The 20919-nt window shown below is 33.0% G+C and overlaps 1 protein-coding gene across 1 annotated transcript in view; it reads left to right on the top strand.

The window, feature by feature from the left end:
• LOC143920054 (GAS2-like protein pickled eggs) overlaps positions 1-20919 on the top strand; it is a 159068-nt gene that overhangs the window by 9099 nt on the left and 129050 nt on the right. Inside the window, exon 2 of the mRNA XM_077442740.1 lies at positions 10767-11147. Within this exon, the coding sequence (XP_077298866.1) occupies positions 10977-11147 (171 nt within the window). The 5' untranslated portion in view covers positions 10767-10976. The remainder of the gene's footprint in view (positions 1-10766; positions 11148-20919) is intronic.

The raw sequence follows: 20919 nt of genomic DNA, 5'->3' as shown, positions 1-20919 counted from the left end.
TTAATGACATATTATTTATAACAATTACAGTCAGTCTCGACATCTTTGGTTTGCCGCCCCTCGAAATGTGCCGCCCTTAGGAGTCACTTAAGGGTGCAGACACACATAGTAGTACGCGGCACGTGATTTATTTAGTTTTGCATATGTAAAAAAAAATCTAACACGCCTGATCTATGCCAGGTTAAAACTCACCACCTGAAGTGTTTTCGGTGATACATTTTCTTTATATTGACATAAGTTTGGTAGCCTCAAAACACCTCCAAATGAATAAATGGTCAAGTATAATTTATTTTATTAGTTTATAGTTTTTTTGATATTGTTGTATTAGTTTTTTTATTATTATACTATTGTAGTTGTAAATACTTTAAATAAATAAATATTTGAAGAAACATAGAAGAAAGTTGGCGAAGTAATAAGATCGTACGAATGAACAATGACATATGACACGCCCATTCACAGTTGGAGTCTATTTAGGCATACCGTGCCGTACTATTCTGCGTTTTAACTTCACGGGAAGGTGTAGCAATTTTGTTCAGTTTAACCTCCACGATTCAGTGGTTAATTTGATTTGAATTTTATATTTGGTTTTGAGAATATGAGTTAGAATATAAATTCTTTTAAGATCTTCACGTCATTTATATTTTTACACATATACAATTTTACAATATATACAATTTTTTTATTAGAAAATTAAAATGAAATCATTTTTTTCTAGTTGCTGTTCTGTACATATGTATGTGTGTATCGTTTGTGTGCTGAAAAAAGTTACATCATCACTGGACCACTTGCAATAGATCTTTCCGTTACTTGTAACCCGGCCCGTTCTATACAAATATTTATTATTATATACACATGTGAATCGGGTTAAATATTTAAAGTACACAATCGAGTTGACTCGGATTGTCACCAAATAGTTTTCATTTCAAATCAAATGTTAACCGTTCCGATTCCCAATGCGCCGTTTATTTATTTATGCATTTTTATAGGTTTTTTTTCCGTCCTCCGGTTTGTGTTCGGTCGACATAAAGACGCAAGTCACTTATTCATATTTAGCGTCATTTGAATTTTGTACAGTTATGTTAATAAAGCCTCAATCGTAAGCGCATGTGAGTGTGTGTGTGAGAGTGACACTTGATTTTCTCTTGCGCAATTCGAAGCAGTGCTTAACTGTATTAAAGCGCGTTTAGAGTCCAATTCAATTTGTCGTATAGATATAATAGTGTGACCCATCGTTGCATGGAATGCGGTTAACAATCGTGTGGGAAATGTCGAGGAATTTCTGCATGTTTTTCTTATTTTTCCTGTTGAAGCTCGAACGGTTTTCGTGATAACGCTCGAAGGACGTATGTTGAAATAAATTCAGTAGGGGAATTTTTCGCTTTCAAGTAGGAAGTTTTTTTCCCACTTGAATACTCATGTATATGTATGTTACAAATCAATAAAAATATAATTGTTTCATGTTACATCATCATCATCATTTACAGCCGTCCACTGCTCGATGGCCTCTCCAATACGCTAATTGGATTATTAGTCACATCACGATCGCCCAAAAGACAATTTTTGCCTTGAAAATCGCGAATACAGAAGATTTGGCACTTGATTTCTCGTTAGTATGATAGTTACATATTTGATGTTGATTTTTAAATGCTTTTTATTATTACTTAATTATGTTCACAATACATCTTATATCTATTTTAATAGCTACTGATCTACTGATCATTTACTATTTTACAATTTAAATTTAAATTTGTTAGTAATCATAGTATTATATTATTCTAATGTTAATGTACCGCATAATGGGAAAAAGAGCTCAAAAACCTATTTACAATTCTTATAAATGCTCATAATACATCTAATACATAATATTAATTAAAGACTTTCTAAAGTCGATGATCTATGCAGATTGTGTTTGGGTAATCTATGTAATAATTGTTATCATTACTATGGTGAACTTTTCGGCTGCCAGATGTTCCGTTATAGTGATTTTAGTGACTTTTGGGCGATCGCTTTGTGACGAATAATACTGTTCGATAAATGACGATTTTTTTTTGGTTCAGAGGCAAGATATGACTTTTCTTATAGATCTATGAACACGAACCCAGTGAACACGAATCTGGTAATAACAAATGTTGATTGGCTCGAGATTCGGAAATATATGTCTTTTTTAAATCGCGCGATTTTTCTATATCTTGGTGTTGTTCGGTCGATGTCTCAAAATTTGTCGATTTCCTGTTCAAAATGAATATTGGAATCTATAGTCGGGTATTTTATCTTTCATTTGTAGTACTTTTCAGCTTTCACATCTCTCTAAGTATTCGTCCAGTTTATGTAAATCAAAAGTCAAAAGTACGTATTTTCACTTGGGATTTTTTCCCACTGTTAATACTTTTTTATATGGAGTATTTTCTATTGAAACATGTTTATTGGGATTGTGTTCTGGCCACACTATTTTTTGTTTTCGTTTAAAAGGGTTTTGTTAATTGGGTAAAAGGGTAAACCCTCGGAAGTTTGCCGAATTTTAAATCGGTAAAATTGCGAGCTAAAAGCTCGTACTAGTATTTACTCGTATTTACACGAATCTGAGTTGAATTAATGGGGATAATATATTTAATTGTCTTTATCTGAGAATTAAATAGGGATAATATATTAAATTGTTTCTATCTATTGATAACTGGCTAACCTCGATAAAATAAACGAATTTTTGTTATTAATCCACAAGTATAGTCAAAATATGACTTTTCTAAGTGGAATTTTATTTAATTCTCATATAAAGACAATTTAATATATTATCCCTATTAATTCAACTCAGATTCATCCATATACAAAGTAGTTAGTTTTATCAATTGCAAAATTGCTGATTTGGCTTCCGATAAGTTTGTTTTTGTTTTTCGCTAAGTTGTTGTCCTTATACATAGTTGTCTTTCGTGGTTAGGATGACATTTGAATTTAGAAATTTTTATTTTATGTAGTTATATTTAATCTTTGCCCGGTAAATAAACAACAGTGAAATTATCGAAAGGAATCGTGTGAAATATTGCAACTACATATTTTGGATTCCCTCGACATAGTTTTGAGTGCATCATACCAATAATATTAGTTAGGGGAGAAACTAGTAGTTAGTTTTAATACCATAGGTTTTGCTTTAGGATATACAAATTTGATCATAAAAATTGATTGCAAGATATGCTACACATAATATTTGTACCGACATATTTTTTTATATTTATTTATAGAACGGCAGATAATGAAATAGTAAGGGCGAAAACACACTAAGTGGTACGTTGTACGTGTTGTTTTAGATACTTTTAAACACCCCTAGCCCATATACATACATACATACATACATAGTACACAGTCCCTGGAGTGTTTTCGGTGATATTTTATACTTGCTTGACATTGCTCGATAACGATGAATCTCACATTTGAAGAAACGTAGGAGAAACTTGTCGGTTGCATATGGATATGCATTCACGTGCGACCTACCAAATGTATGCATTCTGCACGTGCAACTACACCCGAATTCGGTTTGTGGAACACCCACAGTTTACAGGCCAGGGACGTGACTTCTCATACCACTCAGTGTGTTTTCGCCCTAAATCACTCGAACCTTTTATCTAATCGATGAAAGTTTCAAGAACACTTTATCACTATCTCTGAAGTGGTTAAATACATATGCATTTGTTATCTACTTAATTTAATTAGATTAGTTAAACAATATTTGCAATATTTGCTTTTAGTGGATCCGCTTCGGCAATATCAACTCGGGCACGAATTATGTTAGGGTTGAACCCACCTTCACTAAAAACGTGCACATTCATATGCGCAGAGAAAAATAATCATATCAGATATCAAGACGGATACGCTACAGACACCATGTATGTACATATGTATGCATGCCGAAATAATGCATCTGTGTGCATTCGTATTATAATTTTGTGCAGCGTAATGCACTGTCGTGTCACACCCGCACTTTTAACGGTTTATTTATCTCTCGAGACGAGTGTGAATTCGATTACCGCTACATACCATATCCATACAAATATATGTATGTATGGCTGTGTATGAGACGAGCGAGGCGTGAAGAAGTTAAATCGCATAATGTGCGCGCGTTTCGTAACAATATGTAATGCACATGCACACGAGTGTGCTCTTTCGGTATATTATTATATCCGAACGTTTAAACTTCTCTCGACTCATCGAAAGTGTTTCTTAACGGCTTTATTTATAATATTGCGTGTCTGTGTGCATGTGTATGTGTGTTGTCGTTAACACTTAATTTCGGGTGCGATTTTTTTGCGCAATTGTGCGTAGTGTTTGTATCGATTTCGAGATAAATGAAAACGGTCAAGTATGTACGTATGAATATAATTAACGTGCTGTCGTGTTTTATCACACATTTGGGAGTCGTGATGTGCGTGTACGAAAGGGGAGTTAAATTGCTGATAAATATATTTTGGATATTATTTCTTGGATGTTAAATATTAAAAAAAAACTTGGAATATGGTGATATTTGCTTTCGCAAATGGTTAAAGGTATGTATATTCATACTAGCACAGCACGTACTGGAAACTGCATGTAACCAGCAAGTCCGTAAAGTATTCTTTGGTTCATTTTAACATATTTATAGAATATGTATAACGTGGCGTAGATGTAGAAGGGAAGTAACAGCAGTAGCAGTAGGAAGTAGCGGCAGATAATTCAATAGGAGTGCAAAATAAAACGAACACTCGAAATAAATCGTTGACGCACCAGGCTCGGCGGGAACAATTGTGTGTATTATTGTCCTACCCAGTGTAGAAAACGCATAGCTTTTAAAAAATACCTTTTTTTTTTTAAAATATTTTTTGTGATTTTCGGTTATTTTACTGCAATTACATGTATCGGATATATATATATTTTTAAATTTTGACATATTCGAATTTATTGTTAATTCACCGCACCAGCGCTCCTTTGGACGAGCCGCCCCTGGTTGTGACGGTTCCAATAAAATGATCCTCTCTCGAATCAAATGTGTTGATTGTTGCAAGCATGCATTCGCTTGCGGTTTTTAATCAATGTTTCTACACTTACGTTGTATAATGTGTTTGGATTTGTACACGTTTAGCCATTGTGCCAGTTTAGGATGATCTGTCATGGTACTATGAAAAATTTATCAGTTCAATGTTTGAGTATATGTGTATAAAAAAAACTTTCGTCAAAAATATAACCTTTGATATACTTATATATTTTGAAAATTTGTTCTGTATAAAGAGCAACCGTGTCAATACGTTCTGTAGAATATTTGACAGTGCACAAATCATTATATTACTTTAATTAAGTTGGGTTGGTAAAGTGTTCATGCATTTATTTGTGAACAATCACGGTTGTGTAATTTTATATGTATAATTCTATTAAATAAATATGTATGTATGTAATTCTGGTTAATTATGCCATGCGTTAATGGAGATACATATTATATGTAGATTTTAATTTGCAAATATTCAAAAAGCTTTGTACATAGTATACATACAATGTATATTTGGGGTCGTTGCTTAATTGGGTCAAAGTGTTTAATCCTACATATATGTATGTGGGATTAAATTGAATTGAATTAATGTGTGAATTTGACATAATATTAAAATCAAAATTTGACTTTTGTTATGTATGTATGTATGTAGAAACAAACTGCTCAATTTAATCTAATTTTTTATTATTATTATGTATTATGTTTACGGAACCCTTCCAGTAAACGTCTAATGTCAATATATTATTTCTGTCATTTTAGATTTATCGCAGACATTAAATTGAACGGAACATTATTTTCACACATTTGTTCTGAAGCTATAGAATTATCTAGATATTGTCGATTTTATACCACACGGAAGTGTCTCTTGTTCGATAATTTCACCTGCGTTTATGCATTTATTCCCTTTCGTATTTATTGCCGTGTGCATAAACTAATAAAATGTTCAATGTTATCGAGTGCTTAAATGCAATCCTTCGCATAATAAATTGCCCCTTTAAAGGGATATCCAGAGCGTTGAAGAGATCGAAACGCAACGTACTGCAATACAAATAGGGTATGAGATATATGTATCCCCATTTTTTGCACCCCATTACATAAATTGGTTTTATGGCCTCGGGGGAAATTCGCAATCATAAAATTGTCCCGGATTTGCGAAATGTGACACCAGTGCTATTAATGAGAATTTTTTTTTTCGTTTTCGTTAACCCTATTCGTGGCCGGCTGTGTTTTTTTCATTTTGAATTATTTATCTGTACTGTTACGTTATTTTGTTGTTGTTGATGATTTATATATGATTCCGTTTGTTTTATAATTAAGGGGAAAAAATGCAACGATTCGTTTAACGATGATGATGAGTAACAGTAGTTAGTTCTCGTAAAAAAAAGAATAATCGTATCGAATTGCGTAATAATACGCGGTGTGATAAATATTCATGATTTATCATCATCGACTTCGTAACGGACGAAAATGGATAGACAAATTGATTTATTCATTAATTTTATTTTTCTTGACGCTAATTAATATATTTCTATTATGTATGCTAAATTTCTTCATTGCCATTCGCGTTTCATATGATCTTTTAATTATATTTTGGAATAAAGGCATTTGAAATTAAAACAAGAAAGAAGCATTGCTTGAGAATTCCACAATGTTATAATTTATTTTGATAAAAATATATGTGTATATTTACTTTGACTCATTAATAATATTGTCAAAATAAATGTATGATTTTAATGTGTTAATTTTTTTTAAGGAAAAATCTTTCTGTGATTATTTTAAACTTCTTCTCTTCATATTTGAAATTGAATTTAATCGTTTTTGAGTACATATGATGAATATTTCCATTACAAATACACTTAAATTTACGACTCGATATTGCACTTAATACTTATTTGTTAATTAATTTAGTTTAATTGCTTTATCATTATAGATGTAACATATATAGTTTTATTAATCAATTGGCAATTAACTATGATATTAATTTAAATTTAATTTGCATGTGTATTATAATATAATATAAAATTTTCAGCGATGATTGTGTTAACGTGTTGAGTAATTTTAGCATTTTTTCCGAGTTATTGCATTCTTCAATCGATTTCGATTTTCAGTTTTGCAACAGCGATTGCATTCATGGCAAGGATAGTGATCTCGAAAAAAAATCATTCAATGAATCGCTCGATTTAGTGCGAGACGCGGAGGTTTTTCTTGTTAGCATTCAGCTCCTTAATTATTACCATAAATTCAGAAATATACATCTGTGTGCATTTTTTGCGTATGAGTGCATAAATAATACATTGTGAAAAATTCGCAAGGTCGCCGTCATAATAATAAAGTGCTTCGCATAATGCGCGAGTTTCGCGCAAACTGGTTTGCAACTCGACAACTTGGCATAATAATCTTGCATGGATGCTTTTCTGGTTTCGTTTTCGTATAGAGAAAAAGCGAAAGTATCGCCTTTTTAAATGCAAAATAGTCCGTTGCTAAATATGACGATTTACCAAAAGGAAAACTGCAAAGTAAAACTCATCCGATGATAAATTTCATCATGTTTGATTTACAATTGCGATGAGTTTGATGTTGAAAATGTATTTGAATATTATGTGTTTGCGTTATTTTTTTTCAATGATATAATATTGTACATATAAGAGCTTTACATATATTACATACATACATATGTACTGCTTGCATTATAAATTGTCTTAAAAATTTTGAGTGAAGTGTTGTTTGCTCACGCTTCTTCTTCAATCGTTATTTTAAATTAATTTTTTTCGCTTGCAAACAAACGGTCGTGTAATACTGAAAATTCATATCTTTTTTATGAAAGCTTTTAATGAAAAATGAATAAGAATTTCGTACAGTTCCATCAACCCTAAGTGGTCGTTTATTTTTGTTGTTAAATTATTTTTGCCATTTACCAAATATATAAATATGTATATGTAATATACTTGAGCGTTAGGTGGCCATTTTTTCCAAATTTAAAAATGAATTCATTTTATTTAATGATCTCATAAAATTCTACACAAGACTGGTTGAAATTATACACTAAGTCATTAGCAAACATTTTAAGGTTGCAACATTGAATTTCGTTTTATCACTGCATATCAAAGTAAAAAATCCTTTGGCTGGTGCATTTGTTCCTGATAAATGGAAACAACATTTGACTAATTTTCCAATATTTTTGTAGGAGACATCATCTTCGCCAAAGAATTTATATATTTATCCATCTATTAGATAAAATTTCTATCACATACAAAAGTGTACTGGTTTTATCTCACGACTTACCAGGACAGATACCCAAAAAACCAGTACTGTCCTGGTAAAATCAGTACTAGTGGTCACCTTATTTAGCGACACCTATGATATTTAACTTTATAAGATTACTAGTGGTTTTACCCGGCTTCGCTCGGTATTTGTGATATAAACCGCTTAAACATGGCTAATCTAATAGTAAACATTTTATTAAATTTATCTGAATATTTTTATTTTATATAAATTTATTGTTTTTTTTTAAATTAAAATTAACATCATGGATTCTACGAACCAACGATAGTTACATATATGCATACAAAGTCTCTTTCGAAATTATATATTAGATACATAAATAAATTTATAGATTATAATTTTGAAATGGTATTCAAGTAGTGACACAGTGGGTCGAATGGTTTTGCAAAATTGATGAGGAACCGCTTCAACAAAGAAATCAGATAAATTGGTAAACTCTGATAGGAAACGATCGTCTTGAAGTCACAAATATCCAAGTCTGACCAGCAGCACTGCAGAAACACCTCCAAATAAATTCTTTTCAATCAAGGTTAGCCCAGCGCTCTTTTTTGCCGGGATTTGATTTGACGTAGATATGTAAAATGAACAGATGACATTCTCAAATTTGAGTATAATTCTCAATACATACTGGCAACATTGCACGGTTTTCTCAAATGTCGGTTTTAAAGCAACTGAACGCATGGCAAGAGAACACACAACTACTGAAGGTACGACAATTGAACACATGGCTGTTGACACAGCAACGTGTGAACTTATAGACAACCCGCAAATTTTTTAAATACATATGTAGTATTTAATAAACATAAATAAAATAAAAAATCTTCTTTTTTCATGCGTTCAGTTGTCTGGTCATCCACTTATATACTCTCTGCATTTTATTTATTTTGCAATGTTTGAACGCGTGTGTTCAGGAATCGACCGTCTAATTATGACAAAGAAACAATAACTAAAAATAATTTTGAGAAAGTATTATATGCACGTATTTGTTTAAATTGTATGAAGTATATTTGCAGAATTTGTATATAATGACATTTTAAATTGCCCCTTAAGTCGAAAATTTCACTGCAAAGCGCCTTAAGGTGCGAGCTTTAGTAAAATATTTTTAATTATAATTAAAGTAAGTACATACGATAACATTTCGAATCGTATTTTTAATTTGGTTCATTCATATTTTACGATGCAATTTTGTTGCGACGCTGCATTATTGCCGCCCGAAGGGTCAATCGTTAATATTATATACATACTAGTGTTTTTACCCGGCTTCGCTCGGTATTTGTAATATAAACCGCTTAAACATGGCCAATCTAATAGTAAACATTTTAATACATTTATTTGAATAGTTTTATTTTATTTAAATTTATTTGAATATTCATTTGTTTTTCTACGAACCAACATTAGTTACATACATACATAAATACATAGTACATACAAAGCCCCTTCGAAATTATATATTAGAAAATATACTAGTGTTGTACCCGTTGATTTTAATAGTAAAAAGTCGAGCACTCATTAAACGCTCGCCGTTCGCCCGCGTCGACTTAATGAATGGATGTGTGTATGGCTTCGTGGATGGGTGTACGCTCCCCCGCATCTGACGCTGACGCCACCCGTTCCAACTCAGGCGCTCAATATCAGGAGCACATGTCAGACGCTCAGGTCCCTACTTCCTCGCTACCCCGCTTCCCCGTGTCTCCTCAACACGATCGGTCATCACGCTACATCCCTATGCATAACGTATACTCCCGGTATTCTAAAATTTGTTTTTTTGAAGTCTCCATATTTGTCCACGCACTCGCACATACCCACATATATATACAAACATCGCGTCCGTTTTTATATATATAATAACTAGTTGTTTTACCCGGCTTCGCTCAGTATTTGTAATATAAACAGCTTAAACATGGCGAATCTATTTTATTTTATTTTATTTACAGAGAGAAACTTACAGCTAATACAAAGATAATAAAAAAATAGTTAAACATAAGCAAATTAAAATCTAATAGTAAATTTTCATTTGTTTTTTTATTTAATTTATTTGAATTGAAAAAAAAATTGAATCGTCGTCATAGAAACCAAACCAAACGTTCCCAACCAAAAATACTTACATAGTTACATACATACAAAGTCTCTTTCGAAATTATATATTAGATTATGTAATTTTCAACTTCTTTTGAAACAAATTTATTCGATTAGTTTATATTTTGCGTCCAAATTCATCCGTGCTAAAATTCCCGCACGCCAAAGGTTTACCATTGCCGTTGAAAGAGTGTGGCCATCAATCAAATCTGTACATCATTAAAATATACAAATTGTTGTAATTATTACATTTTTTTTCCTTCGTCGATGCGATACAATGAGCGCGATGCATTTTGACGTGTACAAATCATTTGTTTGCTCTTCCGTGTTACATACATTTAATGTACATGTGTATGTTTGCTTTTAAACTTTTCAATAATACATTTTTTTTGTTTGTTTATAGATACAAAAATCGCCTGCAAATATTAAATCAGACGGACGATCAACCAGAATAAACTGAATAGTGAAGGATACGATGCTTGAAAGCATCGATCGATAGATCGTCGCAAATCGATCCCGTGATGACATTTTCTTGACGTTTCGGACTTAGTTTTTCAATTTTTCGGTTCAATTTCGCTTCCTCCTCCGACGCACGTGTCTAAATCGCCTCAAGATGGCCGTTATGATCGAAGCCAGGTCTTTCAGACCTTTCAAATCCTCAGAGGAGTATCTGTACGCGATGAAAGAGGACTTGGCCGAATGGCTCAACACGCTATATCCGGAGTTGATGATCAACGTTTACAACTTCATGGACCGACTGGAGACTGGTGTCGCTTTGTGCAAGGTATTTACATATTTAATTACTGTATATAAAGGTGACGTGGAGATATTTGTCTGCTGATTCTCAGAGATCAGGAACAAAATATGCCATATATTAACGTTGACCATAGGTCTTATATTTAGATGTCTATAGATTTATTTATTTTCTAAAATTGCCCTTAGGTCATTTATTTTGTAATATCGACTATCGATAAAAATATTAACGTCGAAATATTTAAAGATACAATTCATCGTTACTATGTTTTTTGTTGGTTTCCTTTTGTTTACGATATGAGCGCTTAAAAAATGTGCAATTTTAACAGTATTTTGGTTTGTGCAGTCTTTAACTCGAAATTTAGTATTGCTATGCCAAAAATGAGTATTGGAATCAATAGTCGGATGTTTTTCTTATTGATTGTGATTTTTTTATTACTTTAAAATAATTAGTTATCTAGCAAATTTTAGCCGTCAAAAATATTTATTTTAATGCTTTAAAATACTTATAATTGATAATCTAGCGAATTTTAAATGCTAGAAATTTCCTTTTTATACACATATTTACTTTGTATTTACTATACAATTTTTACTAGATTGATTAGTTTCTCAATATTTTTTTTTAATCCAAACGTACTAATTCGAGCGGTAATTGTTTTTTTATAATAAGTGTTATAAACTTTTTTACGATTCTTTATTTTGATGTCCTTTATTTTCTGAAAAAAATATATGGTCACCGTACATACATATGTATAATAAAAAACCCAATATTACATACATACATATATGTATGTAAGTATGTTTCGCAGTCAGGGATTCTATTATTTGCAGGCAAATTTCAACCTAAAGGTTTTGTTAACATTTATGAAATGTTATGTACTGGAATGCTTTACAAGCTGTTCTCGAAATAATTAAAGGATTATTTTATACATCGTAATATCATCCAGGAAGGAAAGGGGGGGGTTTGATTAATGATTGTATGGCATGATTTATTACATCTAAACTACCCTATGTTTTGTTAAATATTATATATTGAGCCATCGTATTATGTATATTATTACAGTTAAAAGGCGTACGTTGAACTGAAAATAATCTCGAATAGTAACATTGCTCAATTTCAAATTTTATTATTTTTTTTATATCGTATTGTTTCTACTCGTAAAAATTACGCACGCCTTTTTGAGATGTATATCGGATTTTTATTATATATTTTTTTTTCGTAATAAAAAATTGCGTGTGCGTGTGTTACGGCTGAGGATTGGAGTTTGTGTTCGTGTAAGTAATTATTGTTTTATTATTACATGTCGGCCTCGTTTAGTGTACTGTTTAATTTTTGAAAATTGAAATTAAAAAAAAAAAATAATAACAATATGCACGGCTTCTTCGAGTATGTACAATAGGAATAATAGAGGTAGTGTGTTTTGCCATCAAATTAACCGTTTCTTTGCCATCGAGAGCGTTGGCGTCAAATCCGATACTGGCGCATTGTAAATTAAGCGTTGAGAATCAGCGATTCGAAACAGTCGATCACGAGAGCGATTCGTAATGACTTGTGAGCCCTTTTTATTTGGGGGAAATTGTTTATTTTACCTTTTGCTTGTTACCTGTGCTTTTGAATGAATGGTGCTTTTACTCTTATCGATTGCTTTTTGTCTCGTTGAGTCTACTATTCCTCGAAGCACTATACAATCTCAATATGTTCTAGGATTTCATTGATCTTTCCTCTTCTCATTGAAGATGTATTGTGTGGTTGTTTCTCAAAATTTTGAGTCGATTTTCATATTATTATATGATAGCATAAGTTCATAAGTTAAAAAACTTCTACCATCATCATGAAAATCGGGTACGAACTTGCAATAATCCAATATACTAATCATATTTTTATTTTATTTATTTTTATTTTACATATATACCAGGAAGGCCTTACAGGTAAATCCCAATGCGCCTTCCTGGCCAATTACAAATACAAATACAGCATTTTTATTATAAGTCGTTGAATTGCGAGACACTGAAAAAACTCGCAAATTAACGAGACATCTATGAATTGTACATAAATTTTTATTGTACATCAATCAAATTTTTCAAATAGTGGTGACATAGTAGGTAGGAAGGATTTTTAGCCAATTTTTTTTCCGGGAACCGTTTCAACAATGAAATCAGAGAAAATTGGCAAACTCTGATAGGAAGCGATCAACCTGGAGTCACAAATCCAGGTCTGACCAACAGCATACTCTGAAAAATTCATTTTCATTCAGGGATAGAACCCGGCACCTTCTTGACGGTAAGCAGAAGCTTAACGTCCGAGCTATGCTGCTGGCTTAAATTCAACTGCGGCGATTTCAGTCAATATCAAGTAACATATCAATAATCTGATGTCGATAATCAGCTAAGCGTTTTTTTTCATAAGATTTTCAATTATTAATTATCTGATTAAATGTCACTGTTATTGTGTCAGCCTTAACTTAAATTGATTTGAATCTCGGGTGACTATATAGTACATACATATTTTATTTTATATTAACAAGGTTGTCAGAGTGACATTACAGAGTAGTCCCTAGTTGCTATTATAGTTAAAAAAAATTACAATAATAATAAAATTAAAAGAAAAAGAAATACGATAATAGAATAAGTTTACGATCTCAAACTAAACAATCCCTCAACCCGATTAGCACATTTTAGATAAAAACAATTTCAAGTTAACAGAAATCAAGTTGAGGAGCTTGATATGCGCTCAATCAGCCGAGACCATCAAATTGGTACGTGCCACAGGAGAAGACAATAAACTGCGGCACCGAGTTGGTTGGAAACATTGAAGCTCAATTTCACAAGGATTTGAGGATTGCTCACCAAGCCAACTAGTAACTCAAAGAAATGTTTCCTCAAATAAAGGTACATGCGTACATACATATGTACATAACCTAAGACGCGACTCAAGGGTACTTATAAGTATGTTTATACATAGTGCTTCTAGCCTACATATGTTGATATTGCTCATATGCTCAAAATTTTGCAGTTTGACAAACTTTGATATAAGCACCCATTTCAAAAGATGAAATTGTATGATTGCGATAACAATAGCTTGAAGTGGATAGGAACAAAATAAAAATAAATAAACATTGTTATAATTCACCAGGAGTTCGAAGAAAGGTATCCGCTCCTTCCTTATCTCATTCCTTCATATTTCAAACAGGAATTGTCGAATTGAGCTTAGGTATTTGTAATTAGTTCAATATACATTCCTTTCAAATAGTTCCCCTCTCAGTTTGATCGATGCGAGAAATGGAACCATTCAAAGCAGAAAACCCACAACCAGGGCCGTGCCTAGGAGTTCGGCCGCCTGTGTGCAAACTTGGCCGCTCTTTAATTTTACAGCATTTTTATTTTGTTTTAAGATACAAAGTATTTTTTCAATGTACAGTTAAATCGAACCCCTTTATATTTCGACCGCCTGTGTGCATTGCACAAATTTATACATATCTAGCCAGCAGTATGGCTTAATGGTAGCGTGTATGTTTAGCACCAAGTGATCAGTGGGTTCGATCCACTATACTCCTGGTTAGATTTGGGGGTATTTGTGACTCCAAATCGATCGTTTCTTATCAGAATTTGTCAATTTTTCATTGTTGAAAAGGTTCCTCAAAATTGCCAAAAATCATCTTTCCTGTTGTCACAAATCTTCTGTATTTATTGTATGTACAATTTGTAAAAATTGTGTACAAAAATCTAAATCCATAGATGTCTCAATGGATTAATTCTTTAAATTAATTAATTAATTAATTGTTATTTCGTGTTCTTCAGCTTCTTGCAATACAGTGATTTATGTAATAACAAAATTGCTGCATTGTTTGTAATTTATTATCCAGGGAGGTGCATTGGGGTCTTCCTATCAAATCTTCCTGGTATACATATATGTATGTATCTATGTAAAATAAATAATTATGATAGGTGTGACCCTGCCCGCAACTATACTTCATCCAGTGGTGTAGTCGGGCCGGGTCGCTGCCCTGGTACTTCTTTTTGAGCCAAAAATATTTTTGCTTATATTTCATATAAAATTTTGTATACCAAATATTGTGAGCAGATTATCGTTTTAAAATTTGACGACTGCAACCGTATCCTCATTCAAATGCTCATTTGAGTGCAGAAAATATTTTAAAAACAGCCTTTGAAAAAATTATAGATACTCATAAATCATCTAACAAAATTTTCAGAACTGCATATTATATTATATTGCAAACAATAATAAGCCTTATTCAGACCACTTTGATTGACTTTTCAAGTTAATTAGCGTTTGATTTTTTATAAATATTTGTACTACCAATATTAGGATACATATTTTGTATGTAACGAAAAAAGCGGGGGGGGGGGGGTCGTATAAACTAAACACCGACCTGGTACTTTTTTTATTTAGCACTACACCACTGACTTCATCCCTATCTATGCATACATATCGTCCGATCCAGTTAGTTTACATAGAATATGCTCGGTAGCGTCTACTTTTTATTTAATAAATTCTCATTTGACCTAAAGTCGTCCCACCGCACGAAAGTAGGTAGTATCGATCACATAGTAGATATTTCTATTATATTTCGGCCAAATCGATCGATATCGGCACGTTTCACCTTGGATTTGGTTGGACACTCCAGCATCAATGAACGTTGCACAAGCGAGTCGCAACATTGCCTCATAATTAATATTCCGCACGAGAAGCGTGGCGCCTCGCGGTGAGCCTGACACGGTTTTTCGGCGCCCCAGATCGGTCTCGGCAAACTCGTCTAATTGCCGTTGTGTCGCTATATTATTATTATTCGTTATTATTGTTATTAGTGTGGGAAAGGGGAGGGGGGAGGGGAGGTAATTTTGAAACTTATGAGTGTATCGGAACAGGTAGGTGGAGATCACGGTGGTGTAACCGGCCCAAACGGTCGCCGACAGCGATTTTTGCGCAAAAGTACCCAACCGATGGGTTATATTATAATGTCCGTGGGTTTCGCGGAATTTTCACGCGATACGCTCGTAAACTTGTAATCGTAACTTACGCGAGTCATTTACATTATGTATGTCTGTATATTGTGTATATATTTTTTTGGTTTGAATTCGCCTCGTGTACTATTGCGATTTTCAGAATTTTCTGTTGTTTTGAATTCATAATGTTGAAGTCGGCAGATTTTTAGTTTGAGATTATTCGTTTGTTTTCGCTGTCAGGCTAGAGATCCGGGTGCTCACCTGTAAAATATTATATTTGTAGAGACATTGTTGGGATTCTTGGAATTTTGAATACAATAGACGAGAGCTAAGTATGTACATCCTCTTCTATTTGTTTCTGTATTATTAATATTATATCTTGATATTTTTGCAAAGTTAATATGTTATATTAGTATACCTATTAAGAAGCTCTTTATATATTCTACATATATATTATTAAGTTTGGGTTAAGAATAATGTACATAGGCTATATAAAGGAGATCCGGTATGTTTACGTATTCACTATCGATGAATGTATTTGTTATTTCAGTTTTAATGCGAACCGACTTTTTTCTAAATGGCCACCTCCAATTTATTGACAATACTTCAGAAAATCTCCAAAGATTTTATGGTTACAATCAATGATCCTATCAAAAATGTACTTATACATTTTTGATAGGATCATTGATTGTGAAATACATTAAAAACAGCTTATAGATAATAGTTTTTGTAGTTTTGTAAACCCACTCACTTCTGATAATATACTAGTTTACGTAAAATTTATGAAATTTGCGAAGTGTCCCTAACTATCTGGCCAGGGACTGTATATGTATCTATACATAATACTTTTACTAATATGAAATTTGTATATACATATGCTACAGTCAATATATATTAAAATTGGAAATAAATTTCGACTGTAATATATACACTCAGGTCTCTTTTAATGCGGCTTATATTTGATGGGAAAAGAAAGAGATAATTTCAACGTTATTACCATAATATTAGTTGCATACAAACGCTACGTGCGAAATCCGATGTTTCCTGCGTTTCATCGCAACACAAAATTTTGTTCGTGTCGGTGTTGAGGAAGGTGGAAGGTAAGCCCAACCGGCCTTGTTTTGTGTCGAGACAAACCGATATCCCCCCCTCCTTTACAAACTTTAATGACTAGCACATTCGATAGCATCCCTAATTTTTCTTAAAAATCATGTCAGCCTAGTTTTTTTAACGCAGTATCAAACCGTGGAACGTATCGCGTAAAAATAGTATAATTTCGAGTCTCAATCCTGATCTCATTCGAATTACGCATAAAGGTGTAGCCTAGCTGGAGTCAGTCATTTTAAGTTAAATGCTTCATTTAGTACAGAAGAAAAAAAGTACAGAAATTATATTATTGTTCAGGTAAGATGCTAATAGGAATAACATATGCTTAAGTTTATAAAAATTTTCGTCGATAAATAAAACTGAGCCAAATGAAATGTGGTATAGATAGAGTCATTGAACAAAGTCTTTGTTTCAAATATCGAAAATAATCATTTTGTAAACAGCATGCAAATGCAATTCAAATATGTGCTTAAAGTAAGTCATCCGGAAACGGCAGATAACATACAGTATTATATATGTACGTAGCTATGTATGTACATATTACGTATGTAAACTGGAGAGATAATGTGGACTTTATATGCATACAGGAACGTGTCTGATTTCCGTTTATTTATTTACCATGAAAGACGATATTTTTGGCTAGATAGTTAAAACCTCCGTTGTAACCTTGTGCCTTTTCAAGAAAAGTGGTGTAACTAACGCCCCCGCATTGGAACGAGAGTTATGATATATCGCGTCCGGTGTAAATTTTAGGTAAACATACACACGAAATTGACTGTCAATATCCAAGCGACACACTATGATATTTTGAAATTATCTCCAATTAAAATTCACACATCCGAGACTGTTATTGTTAGAAAAAATATATGTAATTTTTCAAAATTCGGGTGTTACGAAATCAATTCCCCGACGTATTCTGCAACAAACACCTTTGTTTCGTCGGACCGTAGGGACTTTTGAATGTGCAAGACACGTGGATGACTTCGCAATATCTCAGACTTGCGTTCGTGTGTCGAAGTTTAGTTCAGATTTACAATAGGTTAGAATTGATTGCTTTTATTGTTTGGAAATTCGACGGAATTTTTCGTTTTAGTAGGACAGAATGCCCCAGTGAAAACGACCCAGTTGGGAAATATGTACTTAATCATTAAGTCTTAATGCCATATTATATAGTATATTAAGTAGTTACTCACTAAGAAGTTGTTTGAAGGTGTGACACGATGTACGATAATATCTCCAGTTGCGATCATCGTGAGAAAAACGGATCTTATTGTATTGTGGTATTATGGTCGGTAATGATATCCGCATTTTCACTCGGAGGCTCTTAATAATGCGGGAAAAACGTCCGAGTGATTCCGGATCTTCGAAGCTGGGATCTTATCTCTGCTGTTGTTGTTGTTGTTTGCCTTAAACCGTTTGCACTTCCTATTTACTTATTCAACGATGTAATATAATCAATAGTAATAGTTATAAAGACTTCCCGTGCTGTGTGATATTTAAGGCGCGGTGTCTGGTTTATCAATTTAGAAAATATTATCATAGAAATGTGTAGTTTTATGATTCCTACATCATCTTAATGGATTTTGAAAATCATGTGCTACTATAAAAGCTAGTTTTATTTATGAAGGCCCAGCACTCCAGGGGAAACATGCGCACGCACGTTTTTTCGACATTTTCTAAAAAGAGGAGGTGGGCTTTTTAAATAACTAGTGTTTTTACCCGGCTTCGCTTGGTATTTGTATTATAAACCGCTTAAACATGGCCAATCTAATAGTTTTATTTTATTTAAATTTATTTGAATATTCATTTGTTCGATGGCGTCATGAATTTACGAACCAACAATACTTACATACATACTTACAAAGTCTCTTTCGAAATTACATATATATATGATTTTTCGACATTTACGTCCTTGTTGATCTATCTATCAAAGAGATTTTTGTCAAGGGAAAATATAAAAAAAATTGGGCAATGTTGCTTATAAATTGGCTTTTTTTGTCATCACAATTAGGGCGAAAACGCACTGAGTGGTATGGGACGTTATGTGTCCTTGGCTTCCCGCTGTGACCGTAGACAGTGGGTGTTCTCTAAACCGAATTCGGATGTACTTGCACGTGCAGAATGTATATGTTTGGGAAGTCGCACGTGTATGCATATCAATATGCAACCGACAAGTTTCTCCTACATTTCTTTAAATATGGGATTTGCCGTTATCGATCACTGTCAAGCAAGGATATATGTAATATCACCGAAAACACTCCAGGGACTGTGTACCATGATATGGGTTACATGATTATGGGTTTTTGAGACTGTGTACCATGTATGAATATGGGTTAGGGGTGCTGCGTTTTATTCCTATGTTTAAAACACGTACCACGTCCCACTCAGTGTTTTCGCCCTTATGTAGGTCGGTAAATTTAGAGGATCAGTTCTTGATCACACATTGAATCGTATGGCACGGCATACCTAGGTTGACTCCAGCTGTGAATGGGCGTGTTTTCATGTCATTGTTAATTTGCACGATCTTTTTATTTCGACAAGTTTCTCCTACATTTCTTCAAATATGGGATTCGCCGTTATTGATCACTGTCAAACCTGTATGTCAATACATGGATAAAATATCAAAAATTAAATCATACGCATAATTAGACATTGTAGTTACATTTTTTTATAAAATAAAATAACGTTTTGAAGAAAAAAAATCGGCATCAAAACAAATTGACTCCCCTAAAACTGAAAATATTGATACAATTCGATAATTTAACAATTTTGAATATTCATCAACAACCTCAGTCTATCTTACTTATATCTTATTTTGTAGTTCCATTTTGCGCGGCATTGATGAGGCTTTTCGGCGCGGCATTGTCGGGTCACCGGTCTATGGATATATTTTATTATATAAATCTTCTCAGTATATGTTTGCATAGAAATTTTGACTTTTATCATTAAGGTTTGTACTTGTACATACTTGACTTCGTCAAGTCATGACTGTCATGAAACAAAAGCTGTGACTTGCTTGGACTATCGTTAAAGATCGGTGTTCATATTTATTATGTAATACAAAGTTGTTCGTACTTTTTTCGTTCAAAAACACTACTAAGGAGACGGAAAATTTATTCGCTATGACGTAATGTGATATTGAAAGATGAATCTCTCGAAAATTAGCCACTTAAGGAGTAATTTATGTAATTAGTATGACAGCACATCGTGCCAGTATGCAGCCTCATTAATATAGTATTATATGCACTACCTCTCCAAGCAATTCTTCCGACGGTATGTTGTAATAATAACAAACAGTATATCGATCGATCTCTTATATGTGCAATCAATATAAGGCAGTTAAAGTGTTAATTAAGCTTTCGACGCCTCTTTATAATGATCGATTGCAATCGGTTCACGCCATATCCTTTTGTAACTTTAGGTGATACGTACATACATATGTATATAATGTACAGTGTAGGTATGATAATACTTGCAGGATTTATTTTAAATACGTACTTTTATGTGTGGTAATTTATTCGTCGACTTTCTACCAATTCATTTATTTACTGTTGATTGTATGCACGAAAATGACATTTAAATTGCGTTCCAATTCGCAAGTGAACGTACATATACATAAAAGAAGTAGCAATAATAAACGAAATCGTTATTTGATCACCCCTGTTGTGTGGCGTGAGGTGAGCTTTTTGTTGTAAACGTGTAATTTATTATTTAAACAAGGAAATTTACGA

This window comes from Arctopsyche grandis, chromosome 12, assembly GCF_051622035.1.
Source record: "Arctopsyche grandis isolate Sample6627 chromosome 12, ASM5162203v2, whole genome shotgun sequence".
NCBI classification, from domain to species: Eukaryota; Metazoa; Arthropoda; class Insecta; order Trichoptera; family Hydropsychidae; genus Arctopsyche; species Arctopsyche grandis.
The sequence above is the reverse complement of the archived record's forward strand: the minus strand, read 5'-3'. Positions and strand labels throughout refer to the sequence as shown.